This window comes from Crotalus tigris, unplaced genomic scaffold (genome assembly GCF_016545835.1).
Source record: "Crotalus tigris isolate CLP2741 ecotype Arizona unplaced genomic scaffold, ASM1654583v1 scf7180000024328.341495, whole genome shotgun sequence".
Classification (NCBI taxonomy): Eukaryota; Metazoa; Chordata; class Lepidosauria; order Squamata; family Viperidae; genus Crotalus; species Crotalus tigris.
Window position 1 is genome coordinate 160,623 of NW_024100499.1, and position 21,147 is coordinate 181,769.

A 21,147-nucleotide genomic window follows, 5' to 3' on the forward strand; every position below is an offset into this window, starting at 1 on the left:
CAAAAGGGGTGAAGCCACTTCATTGGTGCAAAGAGCTCACAACTGCCTCCCCAAGAGATTTTGGAGGTGAGTGGAGGAACCTCCTTTGGCTCATGGGGAGAGCAACAGGCCCCTCCTCAGCTGCCGGGGAGCCTCCAGCAAAGCACCTGGACGAGTAATGGCAGACTGCCCTAGAGAGCGTGTCCAGACAGCCAGCCACTCGGTCTGCTCCGCTGGGCACGTCTTCCAGATGAGGCCTGGGAACAAGGAGGGACAGTTAGCAAAGCCCCCCTGGCAGCCCCTCTGACCCACACATGGGTCAGGGAGGAGGGGAGGCAAGCAGGAGCTGCCCTGGAGGTTCCCAAGGGCAAGGTTCCTCCCCACGCATTCCCTCCCCCCCACACCATTCCAGGAATGTTCCTGGCCTTCCGTACCTTTCCTAGGCTAGAACTCCCAAAGGCAGTCTCGGGTGATCGCCTCACTGTCAGCCACCAGGCAACCATCCCGGTCTCCACGCACGTAGTAGCCGTTGGGGGCTATAATGGCCAGCAGGTTGTTCCCCTGGATCTCCAGGTAGAAGTTCAAGGCAAACTTCCCCCAAGGACTGAAGGTCCTTTCTGGGGTCAGGGACCAAAAGCTCTTTCCACGGCCTGTGGAAGGGGGGGGGGAGGGAGGGGGAGGGGCTAGTCTCCTGTCTCTCCCATCAGCAGCCTCTGGCTTCAAGGCGGCGGAGGGGACAGGAAGGAAGGTCCGTTTCTGAGACGTCTGTACCGAATGTTCTCCCAAACAGGCCAGGATGGGTGTCCGTGCGGATGGGATCACCCAAGGGACAGTTGCTGGAGAGAAGGGAGCCCCGCCTGGCCTGGCTCCTCTGGGGAGGGAAGCCCCCCCACCCGGTTTCCCTATGAAGCAGGGGGGGAGGGGAGAGGGTGCAGAGGGCTTACTTTGGAGGTGGTAGATGCCCTGCTTGCAAGGCAGGATCTCCACCGGCTCTGGCTCCAGAAGGTTGCCCTGAAGGGTCTCTCGGCAGGGGGAGCTGCCCACGTAGCCGTAGTGCCCGCGCAGCACCAGGAAGGAGCGATTGGCAAAGCGCAGCACAAACTCCTCGTTGGGCCCTGCAGCAGAGAAAGACTGCGGAGGGGGGGGGGGCTTGGCACAGAGCAGGGGGCGCCTGGAGGCCCCATCAAGCCATTCTTAACAGCTCAGCTGCCAGCACTGCGTGAGGGCATCACCCCCCCCCCATTCAGGTAAATAAAACAAATCGATTTATGCATAGCAAGGTGGGTGGCATATAAATTTAATAAATACAAATGTTATAAAAAACATTTACGGTGCTCGTGTTTGACTGGGCCATAGATACGACTTCCAAGTCAGAGACACTCAATGTGTTCCTGAGTGTTTAATACAGGCAGTCCTTGACTTATAACCACAACTGAGCCCAAATCACCATAGCTAAGTGAGACAGTTGTTCAGTGAATTTTGCCCCACTTTACGACCTTTTTTGCCACAATTGTTAAGCGAATCACTGCAGTTGTTAAGTTAGTAACAGGATTGTTAAGTGAATCTGGCTTCCCCATTGGTTTTGCTTGTCAAAAGGTCTACCCCGGGACGCAGCGACCGTCGTAAGTACGAGCCAGTCACCAGGCGTCAGGTTCAGGTATTCCCATCTGGCAGCTGGAGCAGCCAAGGGCTGTGGGGGGTGGACACAGAGTTGATGGACAGGCTGATTGGCTGCACTGGGCGTGGAGGGGGAGTTTCCCTTTTTTCCCGCCTTTTTCTCCCGTGCGCCCTTTTGCACTCTGCCATTTATTTACCTCAGGACGAGGCTCCCGTCTGCCTCGCCTGCTACAGGCATGCATAGATAGATTAGATATAGATAGAAATAGAGATAGATGGGAAATAAATTTATTTACATAAAACTACCAAGTTCCTGTCAGCGTCTCCCACTTCATTGGGACGCTGGCTGCACAATTCCGACACAGCTGGACTTGCATCACGTGACCAGGGGGACGTTTGCAACAGTTGTGTGAAAAATGGTGGTCTCTTTTTTCAGTGTTGTCACAACTTTGAACAGTCACTAAGCGAACTGTTGTAAGTCAAGGACTAACTTCCCCAGCCCATCAGAAGCCCGGCCATTGCCAAGGCCTCTGGAACGGTAGCCCCAAGTGGGGGATGGGGGGGACAGGCAACCCCGTCTTCACGGCTGTCCGGGCTATGGGCACCACTTGACCCACTAGGGAGACACGCCAGGACGTCCCTTTGGGGGCTGTGAGACCCCACTGCTTAGTGGCAGCAGTCGCTAACTGAACCCCCACCACCGATGGGCTGGGCAACCCCCAGCCAGCTTCCTACAACCGGTCAGCGGAGAAGCCGGGAGGGACACTGCCCACAAGCAGGGGGGATGGCTGCTGCTGCTGGGAGGGGGAGGGGAGGGGGAGGCCTGAGGCTGGCTGGCTGGGCGTCCCTGGGGAGGCAAAAGACATCCTTTTGGGGGAATGGTCCATGGTGGGGGGGGGAGGGAGGGCAGGGGGGAGCCTGGCGGGAGCCTGAGCTCAGGCAGGAAAGGACTTCCCAGGCCAAATTCTCTGGGAGAGGCAGGGGCGCAGGAGCACCCGGGAACTGTGCGCATGCCTGGACTTGCTTCAAGGCGTAGGTCCTCCTCACCTGGATGTGTGGCTCGAGCTACCAACAGCCCCACTGGCAGGGTCCCCAGGTAGCGCCCCCCAGGCGCTCTCAGGAAGACCCTCCCGTAATGCCAGAGGGCCTGGAACCTGGTCTCCGCCTCCTTGGCAGTCCCGTTGGCCAGCACGCTCCGGAATGGCCTCTGGGGAGGGGAAAGGACACAGTCAGGAGGGGGAGGCTCCCTGAAAGCTTTCCACTGGATGGCAGCAGGCAGGCAGGCAGGATCCGCTCTCCCTGTGGGGGTGCCATCCCACATGCCTCATTCCTGGGGTTGGGCCAGGTAGGGCAGGTCCCACTGTGTGACCGGAGGGGGATGGAGGGAGAAATGAAGCACACACACACACCCCGTTCCCAGCAGGGAAAAGCCTGGCAAGGGAGGCATCTTCAGACAAGTGCTCTGCCTTAGAGGTCGGGAATGGCTCTTCCCACCTCCCAAGGAGAGGCCTGAAGCAACCTGGATGGTCATCAGGTTGCCTTGCTCAGCGTCAAGCCCAAGTAGGGCTATCCAGCATTAGTCGAGGTGGGGTGGCCCCTCTGCTCTAGGCAGACTATTCCTCTGCTGCACCACTCTTCCTTCCCAGCTCCCCACCGAGACTCAGGCTGACTCCCCAGGGCTTCAACTGGCCCCCTTGAGCCTGTCCTGTCTCAGCTCCCAAGGGTCACTTGCTGGCCTGGCATGCATCCCCACTCACTCGTGTTTGGTGGGTGGGTGGCTGCCAGGCCGGGTCTCCCTCCTTGTCCCACAGTCCAGTGCTGTATCTGCCCCCAGCCCCCCCCCCTGGGGTTTCATCCTGACCTCCCGCTTGCTGTGGGGCTGGGGCAGCAGCAGCAGCCGAGGCCTGACCTGAGCCAGGTACTTGTGATGGACGCCTTTTAACTGCACCGTTTGGGTGTTGGAGTCCATTTCAAACAGGAACATGGACATTGGGCTCAGCTTCTTAGAACCAGCATAGACTTCGGAGTCTGAGCAGAGAGACGGGAGAGAGAGAATAGCCAGGGGAAGGATGGCCACCAATTTGTGCTGACAGCAGCTGAAAGCCTCCTCACCCCTTGGAATGAAAAGCCCTGGGGCCAGTTCAGAGGATGCGGCCTTCAGAATAGCTTTTTCCTTATTCATTTATTAAATTTCTATGCTGCCCACATCACTGATACAGCGACACTGGGAAGCTTACAATATAATAAAAAGTTAAAAATTGCTAAAACAAACTATTAGAATGACTGAATAGAGAAGTTAAAGCTAAGATGACGGGCAGCCTGTGGGTGCGAATCTTCTCTTCTCCAATGTTGCAGGCTCCTCTCGGGGCCCCAGGCCAGGAGTCACAGCCAGGTTTTCAGGCTCTTCCAGAAGGCCAGGGTGTGTGGAGGCGGATCTCCCCTCTGACGGGAAAATATCCCAGAGGACGGGGGCCACAGCAGAAAAGGCTCTTCTCCTGAACCTGCCAACTGAAATTCTTTGGCCAACGGGAACCGAAGCAGGCTCTTTTCTGCTAGTGCAATGGGGTGGGTAATCCCATTGGGGTGAGCCAGTTTCTCAGACAGCCTGGGCCCAGGACAGGAAGGGATTTAAGGTAATGACCAATGCCTTGAATTGGACCCAGAAGCAAACTGGCAGCCAGCGTAGCATGGTGTCACATGTGCCATCCTAGGGCCCCAAGAACTGCCCACCTCGCTGCATCCTGTGCCAGTTGCAGCTTCCGAATGCTCCTCACGGGCAGCTCTTTAGGGCGCCCCATTAGAGGCTCCCTGCATGCATGGAGGCAGCGACTAGAGCAGAGGTGTTTCTCAGGTCCCGGTGGCCACACTCACGGCGAAGCCTTGATTTCTTATTTTAAGTGATGTCACAGGGTGAACTCCACTTCAATTCTAAAGTGGCTCAGGTTTGTAGTGACCTGACCAGGTAAGGGTGGGATGAGTCCCTGCTCTCCAGGCAACTGTTCCTACCATTATTTCCTAGGCTGGAAAAACGGGGATTGACTTGCCAGAAATGATGCTGACGAATCTGTTGGCTCTCGTTCTCAGACTGACCCACGGTGGGCACCGCTTTATAATGAACCACTCCTCGTTCTCCTCTGGGTGGTCCCCAAGGCAAAGGAGCCCCCGGCTGCCTTGCGGGTACAAGACGTGCCCCTCCATGTCTGTGAGGAAGGCCAGGCAGCCGGGTTTCAGGTTCAGGTGAAAGGCCGTCTCCGTGGAGGGCATTGTGGCCAGCTTCTCTGCTCTGGAGACAAACTTGTGGGTGGAGGTCTCCAAGTGGCAGGTCCCCTTCCTGAACCGCAGGAGGAAGCCGCACTCCTCCAGGTAGGGCACAGGGGCATCCACCCAGACCCGGTTCAGCTCTGGGTCAGTTCGGGCGTAGAGCTGACTGCTGGGGTGGAAGAGGACCACGTGCACGTGTTCAGCCAGCTGGGGCATCCACAGGTGGTGAGCGGTCAGGCCTCGGGCCACACAGAAGACATCCTCACCATCAGACTCCAGGAACTTCTGGCTCTCCAACTGCTGAAGGGTCCAGGCCCCACTTGGATGGACCTCCAGCAGAAACTGGCTCTGCTTCTCGGCCGTTGGCCGTCCACAACGCACCGTGCCATCTGCTTCCACCAGGAGAAGCTGCCCTTGATGCCCAATCAGTGCCACCACGTCCTGCTTCCCGTGCTCTGTGGTCACATTCAGCTTCCAGGTCTGGGAGAGCAAAAATGGCCAGTCACCAGCCCAGCTGACCAGTTAGGCAAAGCCCAGTTGCCCCGATGCCCCTCTTTTGTCAGTCTGCTGTTGAAGGTGCGGGAGCCTACCCAGATGTTTCCAGCCGCCACTCAGAGTCCCAGCCAAGAGGAGAACCAGGCCTTTCCCAGCCGGGGTGCAGCCCCCCCTTGCTTTGGGCTCAGAGCCAAGGCTGAAGCTCTTCCTTCTTACCTGCGGAACCTCCAAAGGTGAGCTGCCCCCTCCTTCCAGAGTGGAGGAGGAACCTGCTCAGCCTGGACGCTCCGTGGAGCCCCAAAGGGAGGGGCCTCTCTCCAGGCTCTCCAGAGGGGCCCCTCTGCCTACTCAGAGGCCTGCCAGCAGCAAAAACCCCGAGGTCTCCCTGCCACGATGGGGAGCAGCTGCCTTCCCCCAATTCAGATAATAAACTGAATTCAATAAATCAAAGCAAACACCCACTCCCCAATTCCTCTGGTAGCTGCTGGAGCAAAAGGGTGCACTGCCAGGCGGTGGGGTTTGATGCCGGCAGAGAGCAAGCATTGCTGCAAGTCTTCCCACTGCCGGAAGGAGGTCAGCCCCTGCCTCTGCCCCCAGAGCCAGGCGTCCAGGCTGGCAGTTCCCTCACTCCATACCTGTTTCTTTCCCAGCGAGCTCCCCAAGACACTGACACCATCCCCATAGCACTCGCAGGTGAGATACCCCCCCGTCCAGTTGACGAGCCCAATCTGCATGAGGGAGAGCAGAACAGGAATGGCAGATCCCCCTTCTCCTTCCCCCCCCCCGGGTCTCACTTGGGCAAGGCTCTGGCACAAGGGCCCAGGAAACCCTTCTGGTGGCAGCACTGGGGAGGCCTCTGGGTGGCCCTTCCCAGCATTCCAGGGCTAGAAGCCGCTGGCCGCTCTGGCCTTTGTGACCCCTGGTTACCTCACAATGCAGGCCCTGAAGAACCGCCTGGCTTTCCACTGCCCTCCGGACTCTCAAACGGGATGCCCTCCCTCCCTCCCAGTGGAGCCCCTCCCCATCCTCTGAAGCATGAAATCGTGCCACACCTCTAGGCTCACCACCCAAGAGGCAAGGCTGGCATTCTTGGGGAGGGTGGCAGCGGGGGCAAGGTGGCATGGCAGAATCCTTCAGTAATTCCTCTGTGGCTCAGACTGGGAGGGGAAGCAGCAGCTGCAGCCAGACAGCCTGCAGTGGCCTTCAGGAAACTCTGGGGCCCTCTGACCTCCTGGTGGCCTGGGATGGAACTGCAGCCAAGAATGCTTGGGCTGATGCCCACAGAGAAGACGACCAGGGTTTTCCCAAGGGAGGCTGACTACCCGATTGACTTCAACTGGGATGGTTTGGAAATTTGGAAAATGAGAGAACTCAGCAACTGGACTGTGTTGTGTGGATGTGAGCAATGTGCCCAAGAGACTTCTGATGAGACACGATTTCTCACTGGAATTCATACCTCCGCAGCCATTCGGTGTGATGGCCCTTGAGATACTTGAAAATGGCAACCATGACTGAGAACTCCCTTCAGTGTGTCCTGCGCCCAGTGGGGTACCACAAGGTTCCATCTGAGGCCCAGTACTCTTCAATATATTCATGAATGACTTAGATGAGGGAATAGAAACTTGCAGATGACACCAAACTGACAGGAGTAGCCATCACCCCAGAAGACAAATTCAGGATCCAAAAAAATCTTGACAAACTTGAACAATGGGCCCTGTCCAACAAAATGAGTTTCAATGTGGAGAAAAGCAGTTTTACATTTAGGCAGGAAAAACCAAAGGAATAAGTACAGACTGGGCGAGACCTGGCTTAAAAACAGTAACCATGAGAGGGACCTTGGAGTCCTAGTGGATGATCACTTGACCATGAGCCAGCAGTGTGCAGCAGCAGCCAAAAAAGCTAATACAATCCTGGATTATTTAAAAAGAGACATAGAATCAAGATCATGCAAAGTATTAGTATCACTTTATAAAATCCTAGTAAGACCACACCTGGAATACTGCAGCCAATTTTGGTCACCATATCACAAAAAAGATGTTGAGAGTTTGGAAAAAATTCAGAGAAGAGCAACTAAGATGATCAAAGGCCTGGAGACCGGCTGCGGGACTTGGGTTTGGCTAGTCTAAAGAACATGATAGCAGTATTCCAGTATTTGAGGGGCTGCCACAAAGAAGAAGGGGTCAAAATATTCTCCAAAACACCAGAGGGCAGGACGAGAAACAATGGTTGGAAACTGACCAAAGAGAGAAGCGACCTGGAATTAAGGAGAAACTTCCTAACAGTGAGGACGATTAACCAGGGGAACAGCTTTTGCCTCCAGAAATCACAGGCGCTGCATCACTGGAGATTTTCAAGAAGAGGCTAGCTAGACAGTCACTTGTCAGAGATGGTATTGGTTCTCCTGCTTGAGCAGGGGGCTGGACTAGAAGACCTCTAAGATCCCTTCCAGCTCTATTCTATTCTTGTGGTCTCTTATCATCGGGGTTGGCTAACCCCTGGGTGCCTCCAGCGTGTCACGGTCCTTCCTGGCCTCCGTCCAACACAGGCGATGGGGAACGACGATGCCTCTTTGTCTGGACGCTCTGCGAGGCGCCCCGTTTCCCCTTGCGATCTCACGAGAACCCCACGTCTTCTTCCCAAGCTCTGCCGCCCCCGCACGGGCCCAGCCTGCCCGAGACCCGGCCCCGGGGTCCTTCTGCACCTGAAGGCGGCGGGGATCTCCCCCGGGCTCCGACGCGTTCGCCTCTCTTCCGGGCCTTCAGCCGCCTGGCTGCCCCCTGCGGAGCCCATTCCAGCTTGCCGGTCTCCTTCCTCAAAGGCGGGACGCGGCACTGGAGGGAGATGCGCTGGGCGGCGGTCCTCGGTCCAGCCAGGACTGCGCTACGGGTCCCCTTCTGCATCTGCGTCCCCTGCTGTCTCACGGGGCGCCCGGGACCGCCCTGGCCGCTTCGCCCGCTCGCATCGCGCGTCCCTCGCCGGGTCTTCCTTCCTGCCGCCAGAACACGCCCCGTGGGCCCCCGTTACGTCGCCCCGCCCCTCTCGCTCCCGGCGCCCCGCGCGCGCAAGGGGGCAGACCCCGCGCAGGCGCGTGAGGGCGCGTCTTCCGGGCCGGGTGGCGCGGCGCGATGGAGGCGGCGGAGGCGGCGGGCGGGCCGGGCCGGCGGGAGTTGCTGGCGACGGTGGCGATGCAGGAAGAGCAGCTGCGCGAGTACCGGGCGCGCCTGCGGGACCTCGTGCGCGCCCACAAGGGGCTGCTGGCGGAGCGGGCGGCGCTGGAGGCCGGCCTGGGCGCGCTGGCGGCGGGAGCGGCGGCGGGGGCTCCCGCGGAGGGGCCCGCGGCGGCGGCGGCGGCGGCGGCAGAGGGGTCCGCGGAGGCGCGGCTGGGCGCGGCGCTGGCCACGCTGGCGCGGGAGAAGGCGCGGCTGGAGGCGAGCTGGCAGGCGGAGCGGCGCGGGGCGCGGGCCGAGCGGGAGCGGCTGGAGGGCGAGGCGCGGGAGGCGCGGGCGCGGCTGGCGGCGCAGCAGCGAGACCGGGCGCAGGAGCAGGCCGACCATGCCGACATGCTGCGCGAGCTCCAGCGGCTGCTGCAGGACGAGCGGGCTCGGCGGCGCGAGGCGGAGCAGGGCCCGGCGGAGGAGGCGGCGGAGGAGGAGGCGCGCCGGGCGGAGCCCCGGGAGCTGCGGGCCGAGCTGGAGCGCCTGCGGAGCTACTTCCAGGCGCAGCTGCTGCAGGAGGCCGGCAAGGTGCGCGGGGGGGGGGCTTCCCTTCCCCTCCCCTCCCCTGGTCCCCCACGAGTGGGAGTGACCGCCTCTCCTTGCCCCCCCAGGCCGCCCAAGCCGACGAGCAGCTCCGGATGGGAGAGCAGCGTGTGGCCGCCCTGGAGGCCCGGGTCTCTGAGATGTCGGGGCTGCTCGGAGCCTACGAGAAGGCCAGGCAGAAGGACCAGGCCACCATCCAGAAGCTGAAGGACCGCATCGCCCAGCTGGACCTTGAGAACAAGACCCTGGCCCTCGCCGCCTCTGGCCATGCCGCCGGGGGCCTTGCCCTGGAGGACGGCCACCTGGACGCCAACGTGCTGACAGACAAGGTGGAGAAGTTGGCGGAGCTGGCGCGAGTGGCTGCTGAGCACGCCCCGTCTCTCGTGGGGGACGTTGGGGGTCTCTGCCCGGCTGAGCCCCCGAAGGAAATGGAGTCTGGGGATGGTGAGAAGGCCACTGTGGCCTATTATCAACAGGAGCTCAAGCAGCTGAAGGAGGAGTTTGAGAGGTACAAGGTGAGGGCGCAGGTGGTCCTGAAAAACAAATCAGCCAAGGACGGGAACCTGGCCAAGGAGCTGGAGGAGAGTCAGGAGCAGCTGTCGGAGCTGAAGAAGAAGTACGTTTCCCTTCGGCTGTCCCGCGAAGTGGAGGCCAAGCAGCACCAAGAGCAGGTGGAGGCCAAGAGGCGAGAAGCGGCTCTCCTCCAGCAGCTCCACCGCCAGGAGCTGGAGCGCTGCCTGTCGGACGGCCGGGAGAAGTCCCTCCGGCTGGAGGAGGAGATGCACAAGCAGCGCGACCGGGCCCTGGCCATCCTGGCAGAAAAGGACCAGGAGCTGCAGCAGCTGAGGGTCCTGGCTATGCCCTTTGGGCTGCAGGCACCCAAAGCAACTACGGGGCCAGGTGTCAGCAGTGGTGGCAGCGGCAGTGCTCAGAGCAGTGGTGGGGTGGGTGATGATGCTTTGGAGCCTCTGGCCCTGCCTCTCCCTGCCCCCAACGAGCCCACCTTCCTGCTGTACACGGAGCAGCTGGCTCGGAAGGAGGTGGAGCTCCTGGCCCTGAGAAAGCAGAAGCACCAGCTGGAGATGGAGGCTCACCAGTTCCAGGAGAAGCTGCTGGAAGAAGGAGAGAAGCACCGGGAGGAGGTGTCTCTGCTCCAGGGCCGCATTCAGAAGACCTTCAGGGACCAGAGCAGGGAGGGAGCCAACCTGGAGTACCTCAAGAACATTTTCTACAAGTTCCTGACTTTGACAGATTCGCTGGGACGCCAGCAAACCCTGACAGCCATATTGACTATTTTGCATTTTAGCCCAGAGGAGAGACAGGCTGTCCTGAGCCACATGGATGGAAGCAGCAGCTGGTGGCCTTCGGGGAAAAGATGAAAAAACCCCCCCTCTGCTTGCTCTGGGTGGGCGGGGGTTGCTGGGTTCAAAACGAGGCTGGCTTCCCATCCTGGCCTCAAAGCAAACCAGAAGCCATTCCTCGCCATTGGGCGGGGAGGCCACGGGACCAGCCAGGGCTCCCAGTTGAAACTCCAGCTTGAGCGATTTACCTCCCTGGGGTTGCAGGGATTCAATTTGGGATCTTTGTTCTTTTTAAAGCGCTCCATGCAGGAGTCTGGCCAGTGTTTGTTCCAACACTTGTGCCAAATGTGGACTGGGGAAACCTCTGGACTCTGGAACCTGCAGTTGAGCTTGAGGCCAGTCAATAAAGCGTCAGCAGTGGAAGCCTCCCCTGTGAGTGCCTGGGCTTGAGGCAGAACCCGGCCTTTAGATGGAGCCCCCCGGGATGTTGCTTCAACCACTGCGGTCGAGGCACAGTCCCTGGTGGGGGTTTGGTGGGCTTCTCCAGCCGCTCCTGGCCAGAAGGTGCCAAGATTTCCCCCCTCCTAATCTGGGCACTGCTTGCATGCCTTCTCCCAGCCGAGGACTCGAAGGCAGGCCGAGGGTCCTGCCTCCCCCCTCTCCATTTCTGTGGAAGTCGACTCTATGGCCTCCCATCTGGCAAGGGTGGCCACATAGGGCGGGGGTCCTTCTTGGCTCCCTTCACAGCCCAGAAAGGACAGCAGCCTGGGGTTTGTTACCCGTCTTCCCTGCAGGGTCATCCGCCAGTTTCAGTTTGCCTGCTGCGTCTAATAGGCACTTCAGCATCATGTATGAAAGGACGGAGCCTCACAGCAGGTTTTGGCCCGGGAACTCAGCCGTTGTCTTAGCCTCTGGGAGGATTAAGCCATTATGTCAAAATGTGCAATTTCTTGGGGCATGGCCTATGTAAACACAGTTGTATTTTGTACGGGTAGTGCAGACAGTTATCTGAAAAAGAGAACTGGGTGCAGGTAAGAGCAACTGTGAGGTCAGAAGAGAGTCAGGCACTCACATTCCTGGTGCAGAAGGCTTAGCCATCCGTCCTCTGGGGAGGTGGGAGTGGAGGGCCCAGAGCAACTGCAGCTTATTGGGTTCCTTAGAGTTCTGCCATCTGGATCAGCAGACTACAGAACGGAATAGGGCTGAGCCTGCAGTGCGGGAGAAGCTTGTGGGGGAGGGGGGATGAGTTGCAAAATCAGTTCTGAGCTGTGGAAGGAGAACAGAAGCGAGGCCCACAGGGCACCCGCCTGGGCAGGGCAGCGGCCTGAGACTTCTGGACCCCTCTATTTTAAGGCCAATGACGTGACCCCAAGCGGAGCTAGGAGGAGGGAGCAAACAATCCAGAATCCCTGCTTTCCCAGCATGAAATCTCTACCCGTCCCCCGGAGCGGCTGGTGCTTGGGCAGCCATTCCCAGTGCTGCAGTCTGCCGGGGAGTGGAGCTGCTGCTAAGGTGCTGGGACAAACCATGACTGCTTCTCTTCTGGGAGGCCTGAGCTGAGGGCGCTTGCAGCAGGAGGCCCTGGGTTTAGGGGCGGAGAGGGGTTACCCCCGGAAGGGGGCTCCCGAGTGGGGGTAGAGGTTAGGCTAACTTGGCCACGACCATATTCTCAACTCCACAGGTCTCCGACCCCTGAGCTGCAGGGCCCCTTATGATTGGCTCAGTTCAGATGAGGTATTTTCCTTGGCTGGCTAAGCCATGGTTTAATCACTGGTTTCTAGGTTTGCTCCACTCTGGCCACATATGCTGAAATGCCTAGTGGTGGATGTGCAACCTGCTTGAATAGTCCCGTTAAAGACCTGACAGCTGGTCACGCTGCACAAACCCAGCCTGTAGCTGAATTTAAGGAGCATTGAGAGGGAGGGTCACCTTTCACCCACTGTGCTCAGTGGCCAAATGTGGGCCTTGTTTCGCTCTCCCCCCCACCTCCAATTGTGTGGGTTTTTAACTGGACGCCTTCGAGCTGAAGGACAGGGCGGGCTGCAGCTTGAATGCAGACGAGTAGCTTGCCAGGCCCGTTCTCCTTCATGGGGCCAAGCCCTGCCTTGAGTGTGCAGAGGTCTGGGCAGGGAGCACGTTCAGAGAGAGCCCCAGAGCCTCTGCTGGGAAGAGCATGGCCGGGGAGGGTGGGGAGCCAGCAGGGCAAGGGGGCAAAGTCTGACCCCTTCCACAGGGAAGGCTTGAGAAGCACACCCCTCCCCTTACCCGTAGCCAGGTGAGGCCTTGGGTAAGGGGAGTGGCAGGCTGGACATCATCAAATGCCCTTGGGGCAGCTTCTGGGGGGGAGGGCTTGTGCAAAGCAGCTCAGCTGAGAGGGAGGGCCGAGAGGATGGGCGAGGTCAGGAGCTGAAGCTGAAGCCGCCATCCCATGGCTGAGGAAAGCGAGCGGGGCTCAGCCCTGACGGCTGACCAGGTAGGCCTTTCTGGGGGCTCAGCACATTCCTAGGGAGAGGCAGCGGCTTTGGGGAGGGCGGTGATGGCACATTTTGCCCAACCTGGATGGTGCTGCGACTGCCTGGCTTTCTTTCACAAAAGAAAGAGACTCCAGAGCCAGCAGGGGTTTGGTGCTGGGCTAGGCTCCCTCCGTCCGCGTCTGGCCTTGTGTAGCAATCCATGGGGACGCAAGCGCTTGCAAACCAGGCTGTGCGAGCGCGTCTGTTGCCCAGGCCGCCAAACAGTAAGCTATGGGTGTGGAGGAGAGCACAAAGAGATGTTTTCACCTGAATTTCTGACTCGGGCAGCCTGGCTTGACAGCGAACTCCAGTCTTTCCAAAGAAGCCCTGCCACTGTGGACGGGCTGTTCCCACAATGGCTGTCAATTCCAGCTGCCCAGCCCAGCCTGGAGAAGCTTTCCCCCCCCCCACAGAATTGACTGGGGAGTTAGGCTGGCCCAGGCAGGGTGAGCCAGGGCTCCCCTGAGTAGAACTCTGGGCTCCTAAGGCGTCCCTCCCCCCCCCTTATTCACACAGCCTTTTCTCCAGCCAGGTTGGTGCAAGACCAGGGCCCTCTCCCTGCACTCCCTAGGGGGGAGTGGTTCTTCCAGGCCCACCATGGGCTTTCCAAGGGAGTCAGCTGGCCTCCTCCCTGGTTTGCTTGCCCAGGAATGGAGGGGACCCTCTGGCTCCGGGAAAGGCAGGGCCAGATTTCCAAAAGGGCCGCTGCTGCGCCCTGCTCTCCAGCAGCTTCCATACATCCACAGAGCACGGGAGGATAAGAAGCAGGCAGCCGAAAACAAGGCTGGCTTTATTGCAGGTCAGCTTAGCTTTGTCAGCAACAAATTTTTGCAAACCTGAATTTTTAAATTTTTTTATTCAATTGGGCAACTGCCTTGCAGAGTATGGAAAACGGTAGACCATTGAAGTACTTGGTCTCACGCTGCTTAGCTAGCCAATTAAGTGTGCACTGACCATTAAGCAGAAAGCGTTGCTGACTCCGGAATCCTCCCAGTGCTTCTCCCTGGTTCCCCATTTATTTATTTATTTATGAGACTTATATACCGCTTTAAGTGCAAGCACTCTCTAAGCGGTGTACACCAGTAAGCAATGCATATATATATATATATATATTTACATAGCCCCCAACAATCTGGGTCCTCATTTTACCTACCCTGGAAGGATGGAAGGCTGAGTCAACCTTGAGCCGGTGAGATTTGAACCGCTGACCTGCTGAACACAGCTAAAGTGGCCTGCAGTACTGCACCCTAACTGCTGCGCCACCTCGGCTCATATCATTTGAAAAAGGCGCCCAGTTTTGGGTGCTTCCCTCGCCTCCCTTTTCGTTAACAACTCAGAGGAAACAGTGGTTTTAGATTTGCTAATGATGCAGAATTGAGTGAGATAGTGAGCACCCAAAAATACAATACTCAAAGGGATATAAACAGGTTGGAGATACTAACCCAATGTCAGGTTTAATTGAGAAAATGCACAATTCTTCAGAAACCACCCAATGCACAGGGGAAAGAAGCCCCGGTGATGGCACTTGGAATAACGGTACATTGCAAGCCATGAGTGGGCAGCTAGATGTGGCTGCAGGGAAGGCCAATGCAATTTTGGATGGCATCTTCATCATCAGCCCCTCGTGCAAATCTGAATTCCTTACCAAGAGTCAGAAATGGGTTTTCAGAAGAGCCGCCAGGATCCCTGGGGCGCCAGGAACCTAGTCCTGCAGAGAGATGGGGGGGGGGGGAGCCTTGGGAAAGGCTCGCCAGGGTTGTGGGAGCAGCCAGCAGACTTTAGGAAGACTCTGATCCCGGCCTGCTCTTGGCCTGCTCTCCAGTCTGGGCGAGGAAAGGGAGGGAGCGCCTTGGCCCACTTCAGGCGAGCTTTCTCTGCGGGGTGCTTTGGCTTGGACTGGACGCCCCCTCCCTGGTCTTTCTGCTTCTTCACTAGGCTCTGGCCTTGGTGTGCATCTACCTGGTGACCCTCTCCCTCAGGTGAGCAGAGGGACTGGCGAAGAGGGGGGCCTTGCTCGCTTCCCCTTCCCCCTCAGAAACCCAGGTGGCTGAGCCTGGCCTTCTGCCTTCTGTGGGGGAAGCCTGGGGGAAACTAACCCCGGGGTAGGGCGGAAATTCTCCACTCCATCTGGCTCCCCTTTGAAGGAGGGTGGGTGCCCGTGCCGGCCAGTGTGGGCTTCCTTGTGGCCCTGCCGTGTGTGTCCCTGCCGTGTGTGTGTGTGTGTGTGTGTGTGTGTGTGTGTGTGTGTGTGTGTGTGTGAGTGAGTGAGAGAGAGAGAAGGAGGGCTTGGAAGGGTCTAAGGTCCAAGGCTTGGGCTGCAGGGCAGGTGTGGGGAGGAGGAGGAAGAGGGAGGGCAGCAGGGTCTTGCCTCTTTTGCATCACTTGCAAGCGGGTCGCCTCCTGGGGTGTCTGGCTGCTGCGTGAGTGGGCCTCCTTGGGTGCAGCAGGGCTGGAGGGAGGCCCCTGTTCTCGGACGGTTGATGGTGGCTAAATGGGGAGGGGTGGAGGAGGAAAGGCCCGGGACTTGCTCCCAGTGCAGACTTGACTGGGGGGAGGGGAGGGGAGGAAGGAGGAGCTTGGCCCTGGGTGGATCTGTGGCGGTGGCAGCATTTGGCCCACCGGATCCTGCTGGGTTTCCCTTTCAGCCTGCTGGGCAGCGGCTCCATTCTGGCCATGGCCGTCCGCCGGAGACAATGCTGCTGTGACCAGGTCTGATGGTGACTCCCAAAGGTTGCTCTGCGTTTGGCAACTTGCTTTTCTGGGTTTCCACAAGACACTGAATTATAACACAAGCTGGCTGGGTTTGTCCAACATGTTAACACACACACACACACACACACCAACTTTAATGCACACAGGTTTGGCAGCTGATAGATCTTTAACCAGCCTGGTGAAATGCCTGCTGTGTTTGGACTGGCGTCTGAAAGTTTGGCAGAGGGTCCCCGATGCCAAAGTGCCAATCCCTGCTGTGGGCTCAGTTGATGCCACCCCAGAAGGAAGCCGCCTGCCCCTGAGGGCCGCTGCCGAGGGCAGGATGCCATCTGGCCCATTTTCCCTCTTCTGTCTTTCTCTCCTGCTGATTCATTTAAAGAACTCTGATGCTGTCTGGTAAAACACCATAAACACCCTAAAATGGAGGTCGAATAACTCCACCTGAGAGCTAATTTCCAGGGAAGGCCACCTGCAAAAATGCCCCAAAGGGCAACAGTGGCAGCTATCCCACTGAAGACGAACCGCCGGGATTCACTGCCAGGTGTGGGGCGCAGGAACCGCCCAGGTGTCCAGGGCCTCTTTTGGAAATGGGTCCATATTTATTAACCATGGAGCGATTCTGCCTCTGATGACTGAGCCAGCGCCAAGCCTGGAAGGCTGAGCGTGCTGCTGCCCCAAGCTGAGCAGCCTGCCAGCCCTGATTTCTGGCTAAAAGCCTGGAACTTTCTGGCCAGCTGGCTAGTTCAGGCTGCCAGGACAGACATAGAGGCCCCTTGAAAAAACGGGGAGACACCTTTGCTTGAGAAAGGCATAATAAAGTATAAGGATTCCTACCCTGGCCAGAGGGTGGACTGAAGACCTCCAAGGTCCCTTCCAGCCCTAAGATTCTAGGGTCCTACCCCAGGCAGGCCCCCTGCTGCAGATGCTTGCCTTGTCCAAGCGTGGCTGCATTCAGCTGACAATCCCCTCCCGCCCTTGCTGATGACTCAGGGTTCTCCAGGGGCTAAGTTGGAGCCCTGGCCCCACAGAACGCCCCCCCCATGCCAGGACTCGCAAGGCTGCCTTCGCCCAGATACTGCACGGCTGTAGGAAAATGCCGGAGCAGATGGAGAACCCATGCTGCGAGGGGCACAGAAGGGAGGGTGGCTCTGCCTGCGGGGGGCTGGAGGGCACTTCTGACCCCTTGCTTGTCCACAGCTCCGGCCTCTCGTCCTCCTCTCCCTTGCAGACTTCCTGGGTGCTGCAGTGCTGATTCCCACCATGGCCATCCACCTTCTTCCAACCCAGCACTTTGGGGCGGCCCACAGCTTCTGCCCGTATGGGCGGATGTTTGGCATGGTAACTCTGCCCCTCCTCAGGCGGCACTGAAGGCGTGGCAGGTCTAAGTGTGTGTGTGTGGGGGGTGTCGATTCCCTGCTAGCCCAGCCCAGTCCGTGCTGTGGGGATGGGGGTGGGCTGGTGGGTCAGTCCTCCAGCCGGGCAGCAGCTTCTCACTAGGCGGAGATGCCCTTGCCTCCCCACACTAGGGCTGGACGGGGGAGGGGGCTTTGGGGCTGGAGAGGGCTGCTTCCTTCTCTCCTCTTTGGCCCCACCTAAGAGCCAGGATGGAAGGGGCTGAACGGGAGGGGGGCTGTCCTGAAGCCAAGGAAAGAGGGCTCGGGAGGGAGCAGGGCCTGCCTCCGTTGCAGACCCTGTGCGTCCCCTCCCTTCTGCCCCTCAGATGTTCTACGCCATCTCTCTGCTGATGGTGCTGGTGTACGCCTGCGAAGTGAACCGGGTGGTCGGAGGCTGGAGAGTGACTCAGGTATGGCCCCTGGGGGGGGGGGTCTCTGGGGTGTGGCTTCCTTTGCCCTGCTGCTGCTGCTGGGGCCGTCTGCGATCGCCTGTCCAAGTGTGTGGCTGGGCGGAGGAGGCTGGAGGGTGAATCTGAGAGCCGCTCCCCCTCTCCAACCTGCTCCCCACAGGACAGCCAGGTGGGAGGAGGGCCCAGCCGGTCAGCCCCAGCCTTGGGCAAAAGCCTTCGTGGCACCTGGGCTCTCCGCACTTCCAGTGCTGAAGTCCCCATTAAGAGTGAGTGAGTGAGTGAGAGAGTGTCCGTCCGTCCATCCATCTCTGTGAGGTACGGCCTGAGCCCCGTGGGGTGGAGTTGTGACTTCAGTTCACGTGGGAGCTGGGCTGCTTTTCCCCCAGGCCAGCTCTCCTCTTCGCCATGCCCACAAGCATCACTCTCTCCCCTGCCCAGGAGAACAGTTCTTGCTGCCCCAATTTCCAGCTGGCTCTGCCCTACGCCCTGGCTTGGTAGGTAGAGCTCAAGGGAGCCTGCAGATGGCCGGAGGAGGGTCTCTGGCCCTGCAGGGCCCCTCCCCAGAGGTTTCCCTTTGCCTCCCAGGTTGCTCCCTGGCCTCGTGGCTCTGGCTCTGCTGGTCCTCCCGGGCAGGCCCCTAAGCAGCGTGGCCCTGCTCCAGCCTTGGCCCCAGGCCGGCCAGGACTCCTCAGGGGCCTCCAACCTCTCCTGCTCCAGGTGGGTAGCCTCGTCCCCTCCTCTGCTGGTCCCAGCGAGTTAGGGTGGGACTGACGGACGTGGGGCCTGGGCTGGGGCCTTCTCACCTCCTCCCTTCCTCTTGCAGCTGCCTGATTCTCGTCCACCTCTCCCAGAACTCCTGCTCTAAGGTAGGGCAGCCTTGGGTTCAGCCGTGCCCTCCACCCCCCCTTTCGGCTGGGGGCATCCCTGACCAATGATGGCCCATCCACCCTCCCTCCCTCCCTCCGGAGAGGCTAGCGAAGGAGGGCCTCCATGGTCCCAGGCAGTTGGCGGCACTGCTGGGCTGCTGTTGTGAGCTGGAAATGCCCCCTCTTCCTCCTCGGACTTCAAACTAAAGTGGGGGCAAGGCCTGACCGCAGGGGAATGAGCAGCTGGCGAGTAGAGCCATCTTCTGCCCTCCCTCCCTGGAGGACACGAGGTCCCCCTCAGGGGCGAGGGCGGCCAGACAAGAGGGTCTCCCTCCCTCCAGGAGCCTCTGAGGAAACAGCCATCATGCTGAAATGGCGGCCGGTGCCTTTAAAAGGAGGCTGGGTTCACGCCATTCTTTTTCTAATTCCTTTTGGAAATAATTAATTGCTTTTTAGCCATTATAAACCTCTGCATCACTAAATTTGACAGTCCTGGGTAAATTTCCTTCAATCCTAAGCAAGGGATGGCTTAAATGCAATTTTGAGGGATGAAAGGATATAGGTTAAAATAAGTGTGTTTATGGCGACCCCAGGAGGGTTGAGGAGGGTCCCTTTATGAGAAGAGATGGGGAGGAGAAGAGGTTGCCTGTCGTGTTTTAGGAAAGGATGACGAGGGACTAGTCAGTGTGTACTTGTGATGAAGGGGAAAGTCATTTCTCCATCTCTGCTTTTCTTTACCCTATTCTGGTCCTGCTCCCCAGGCCCACAGACGGCCAGGCCCCCCTCTCCCACCCCAGCACTCAGGCACGGAGAGCAGCATCTTCTTCCTGGTGTTTGTGGCCTTGATTGTGGCCGCTTGTGCGGTAAGTGAGGCAACAAGAAGACCCCGGCAGATAGTTTGGGGAGGGGGCTTGCTTACCAGTCTGCCCAGGCCCGTTGGAGGCAGTTTTTTTTCTTTTGCTGAAGCTACGGGGACAGACTGGAAGGGGCGGGGTCCAGCGCTGGACCCGGGTGCTGGGCTGAAGCCCTTGGCTAAGGCAGGGTCTCTCTCTCTCTCTGTCGGGGCTGCTGAGGGGCCAGGCCGGCTCGTGCACCACCCTCTTTGCCTAAGCCCAAAGCAGGCCACTGCCCTCCTGCCCTCCCCACCTGCCCTTTTCCCCTCTGGCTTTATTTCATGGCCCACGAAGCTGTCTCTGGTGCCGAGCGGGCACCGGAAGGAACTGCTTGGTCTGTCGCACTTAAAACATTGTGTGACTTAATTTTTGTGAGTTTGTTTTAGGGTGCAGCTTTAGAATCAGTGGCAGAGCTGTCAGTGAGGCAGGGGGGCTTATGGGGGAGGTTGGACCCTTCCCCATTGGTTACCAGAGTGGGCGTGGAGCCTCTGGCTCCCCAAAGACCCCATGGAGGTTGCCCTCTTGTCTCCCCTAGGATCTGCTCTGCTAGCACCGCCCCCCCCCCAGCACCAGCCGCTCTTCTCCTCCAAGGCCAGTGGGGACAGAAGATGCCGAATCTCTTCTTTAGCTAGCCAAGGCCTGTCCGGGTGGAGCCCCCCTGCCCTCCCCCGTCCCGGGCTCTGCCTGCTTCCTGTCGAGGTTTGGACGTGGCCTTTCTGATGCCGCTGCCTTCCCCGGGCAGGTTCTCTATTGCAGGGTGAAGAGGTGGCAATGCCAGGACCGCCATGGGCTGCGGAGCGAGGCTCTTGCCGGCAGAAGCCACGTCACCCGCAGCTTCCAGCTGGCCCTCGTGCTCTGCTGGATGCCAGGTGAGCACCCTGTGCCCGTTTCCCAGCTGGCCTTCTCAGCCGGGCCTGCCCGCTGCCGGCACAGAGGAAGAGCCCCACCCATTGTGCAAAGAGGGGAGGGGCAGGACAGGGGCTGGCTGCATCAGTGACCGGCCGGCCTTCTTGCCCGCAGCTTGCCTCCTGGTGGTGCTGTCCTTCACTGGCCTGCAGCTCTCCACCCTTTTCCCTCTCTTGGTGGCCACGGTGAGTGGAGGGGGAGAGGAAGCTCCTCCTCGGGTGGTCGAGAGAGACGCCCAGAGGAGAATCATGGCCGCCCAGAGGGGAATCATGGCCGACTTCTCTGCCCTGCCCAGGCTCTGACCGCCCCCCTCCAGGGCTTCCTGCACAGCCTGGTCTACGGCTGGCTGCGGGGGAACTTCCGCCAGGAGGTTGCGGGTGAGCGGCTCCGGCTGCATTGCTCACCAGACCTGAAGGCCTTCTATGATGACTCCCTGGCTACGTCTGGCTAGCCCCTAAAGCCTTTCGGATCCAGCTGCGCACGAGAGGCAGTCAAGCACCCCTTGAATAAAACATAACAGAATAACTGAGTCCAACCCCCTGCGCAAGCAGGAGACCCTATATCATTTCAGACAAATGGTTGTCCTTCAACATTCTGCTAAATAAAATGGGCAAGGGAGCTACACCCCACCGCCTCTCTTCAATGGGGGAGGGCAGGCCCCAAATCTCAGGACCAGCTTGGCTCCAGGCAGCCCAGCCCCCTCGCTTTGAAGTGGGGAGAGGCGAGGGACAAGGAATCCCACCCTCTGGATGGTCAGTGCAGGAGAAGCAAACACTGCTGCTGCCCGTTTGGGCCCTGAATGTGCCTTCAGCACTGCAGTCCCCAGAGGCCAGGGAGGTGGGCGCCCTCGCAGTGCCGCAAGCCCTGCTTCTCTTATAACCTCACCACCACCACCACCACCCCATGGGCAGAGCCCAGCCCTCCCCCCACCTTGAGAGTGATCCTGCTGCCTCCAAGAAGCCTAAAGGTGAGGAGGTGGGGCAGCAACCACACAGCCCCCCCTGCCCACCCATTCCAAGCCCCTGCTCCCTCCTCGCCTCTT

The 21,147-nt window shown here is 59.2% G+C and overlaps 3 protein-coding genes across 6 annotated transcripts; 2 read left to right on the forward strand and 1 right to left on the reverse strand.

Annotated features, from left to right (window-relative positions):
• Positions 1-18: 18 nt before the first annotated feature.
• On the reverse strand, positions 19-6,086 carry FSCN3 (fascin actin-bundling protein 3). The gene is made up of 7 exons (XM_039325333.1): positions 5,988-6,086; positions 4,641-5,337; positions 3,506-3,624; positions 2,644-2,803; positions 924-1,094; positions 414-629; positions 19-236 (listed from the first exon to the last, which is right to left on the reverse strand). Exons 1-6 carry the CDS (start codon positions 6,084-6,086, stop codon positions 424-426), a joined length of 1,452 nt encoding a protein of 483 aa, XP_039181267.1. The 3' UTR covers positions 19-236; positions 414-423.
• Positions 6,087-8,494: 2,408 nt separating this feature from the next.
• Positions 8,495-10,837, forward strand: GCC1 (GRIP and coiled-coil domain containing 1). The gene is made up of 2 exons (XM_039325332.1): positions 8,495-9,095; positions 9,179-10,837. Exons 1-2 carry the CDS (start codon positions 8,538-8,540, stop codon positions 10,487-10,489), a joined length of 1,869 nt encoding a protein of 622 aa, XP_039181266.1. The 5' UTR covers positions 8,495-8,537; the 3' UTR covers positions 10,490-10,837.
• On the forward strand, positions 10,683-20,700 carry LOC120299959. 4 transcript variants are annotated; one of them, XM_039325337.1, is made up of 12 exons: positions 10,986-12,884; positions 14,860-14,903; positions 15,570-15,633; positions 16,834-16,974; positions 17,357-17,440; positions 17,879-17,934; positions 18,026-18,157; positions 18,264-18,306; positions 19,068-19,169; positions 19,942-20,068; positions 20,220-20,290; positions 20,401-20,700. In XM_039325337.1, exons 1-12 carry the CDS (start codon positions 12,840-12,842, stop codon positions 20,554-20,556), a joined length of 1,065 nt encoding a protein of 354 aa, XP_039181271.1. In that variant the 5' UTR covers positions 10,986-12,839; the 3' UTR covers positions 20,557-20,700. The 4 variants fall into 4 exon arrangements, with proteins under 4 accessions (XP_039181272.1, XP_039181271.1, XP_039181270.1 ...); XM_039325336.1 differs by lacking the exon at positions 14,860-14,903 and having other exon boundaries at positions 10,986-11,442; XM_039325338.1 differs by lacking the exons at positions 10,986-12,884; positions 14,860-14,903; positions 15,570-15,633 and adding an exon at positions 10,683-10,843.
• The last annotated feature ends 447 nt before the right edge of the window (positions 20,701-21,147 follow it).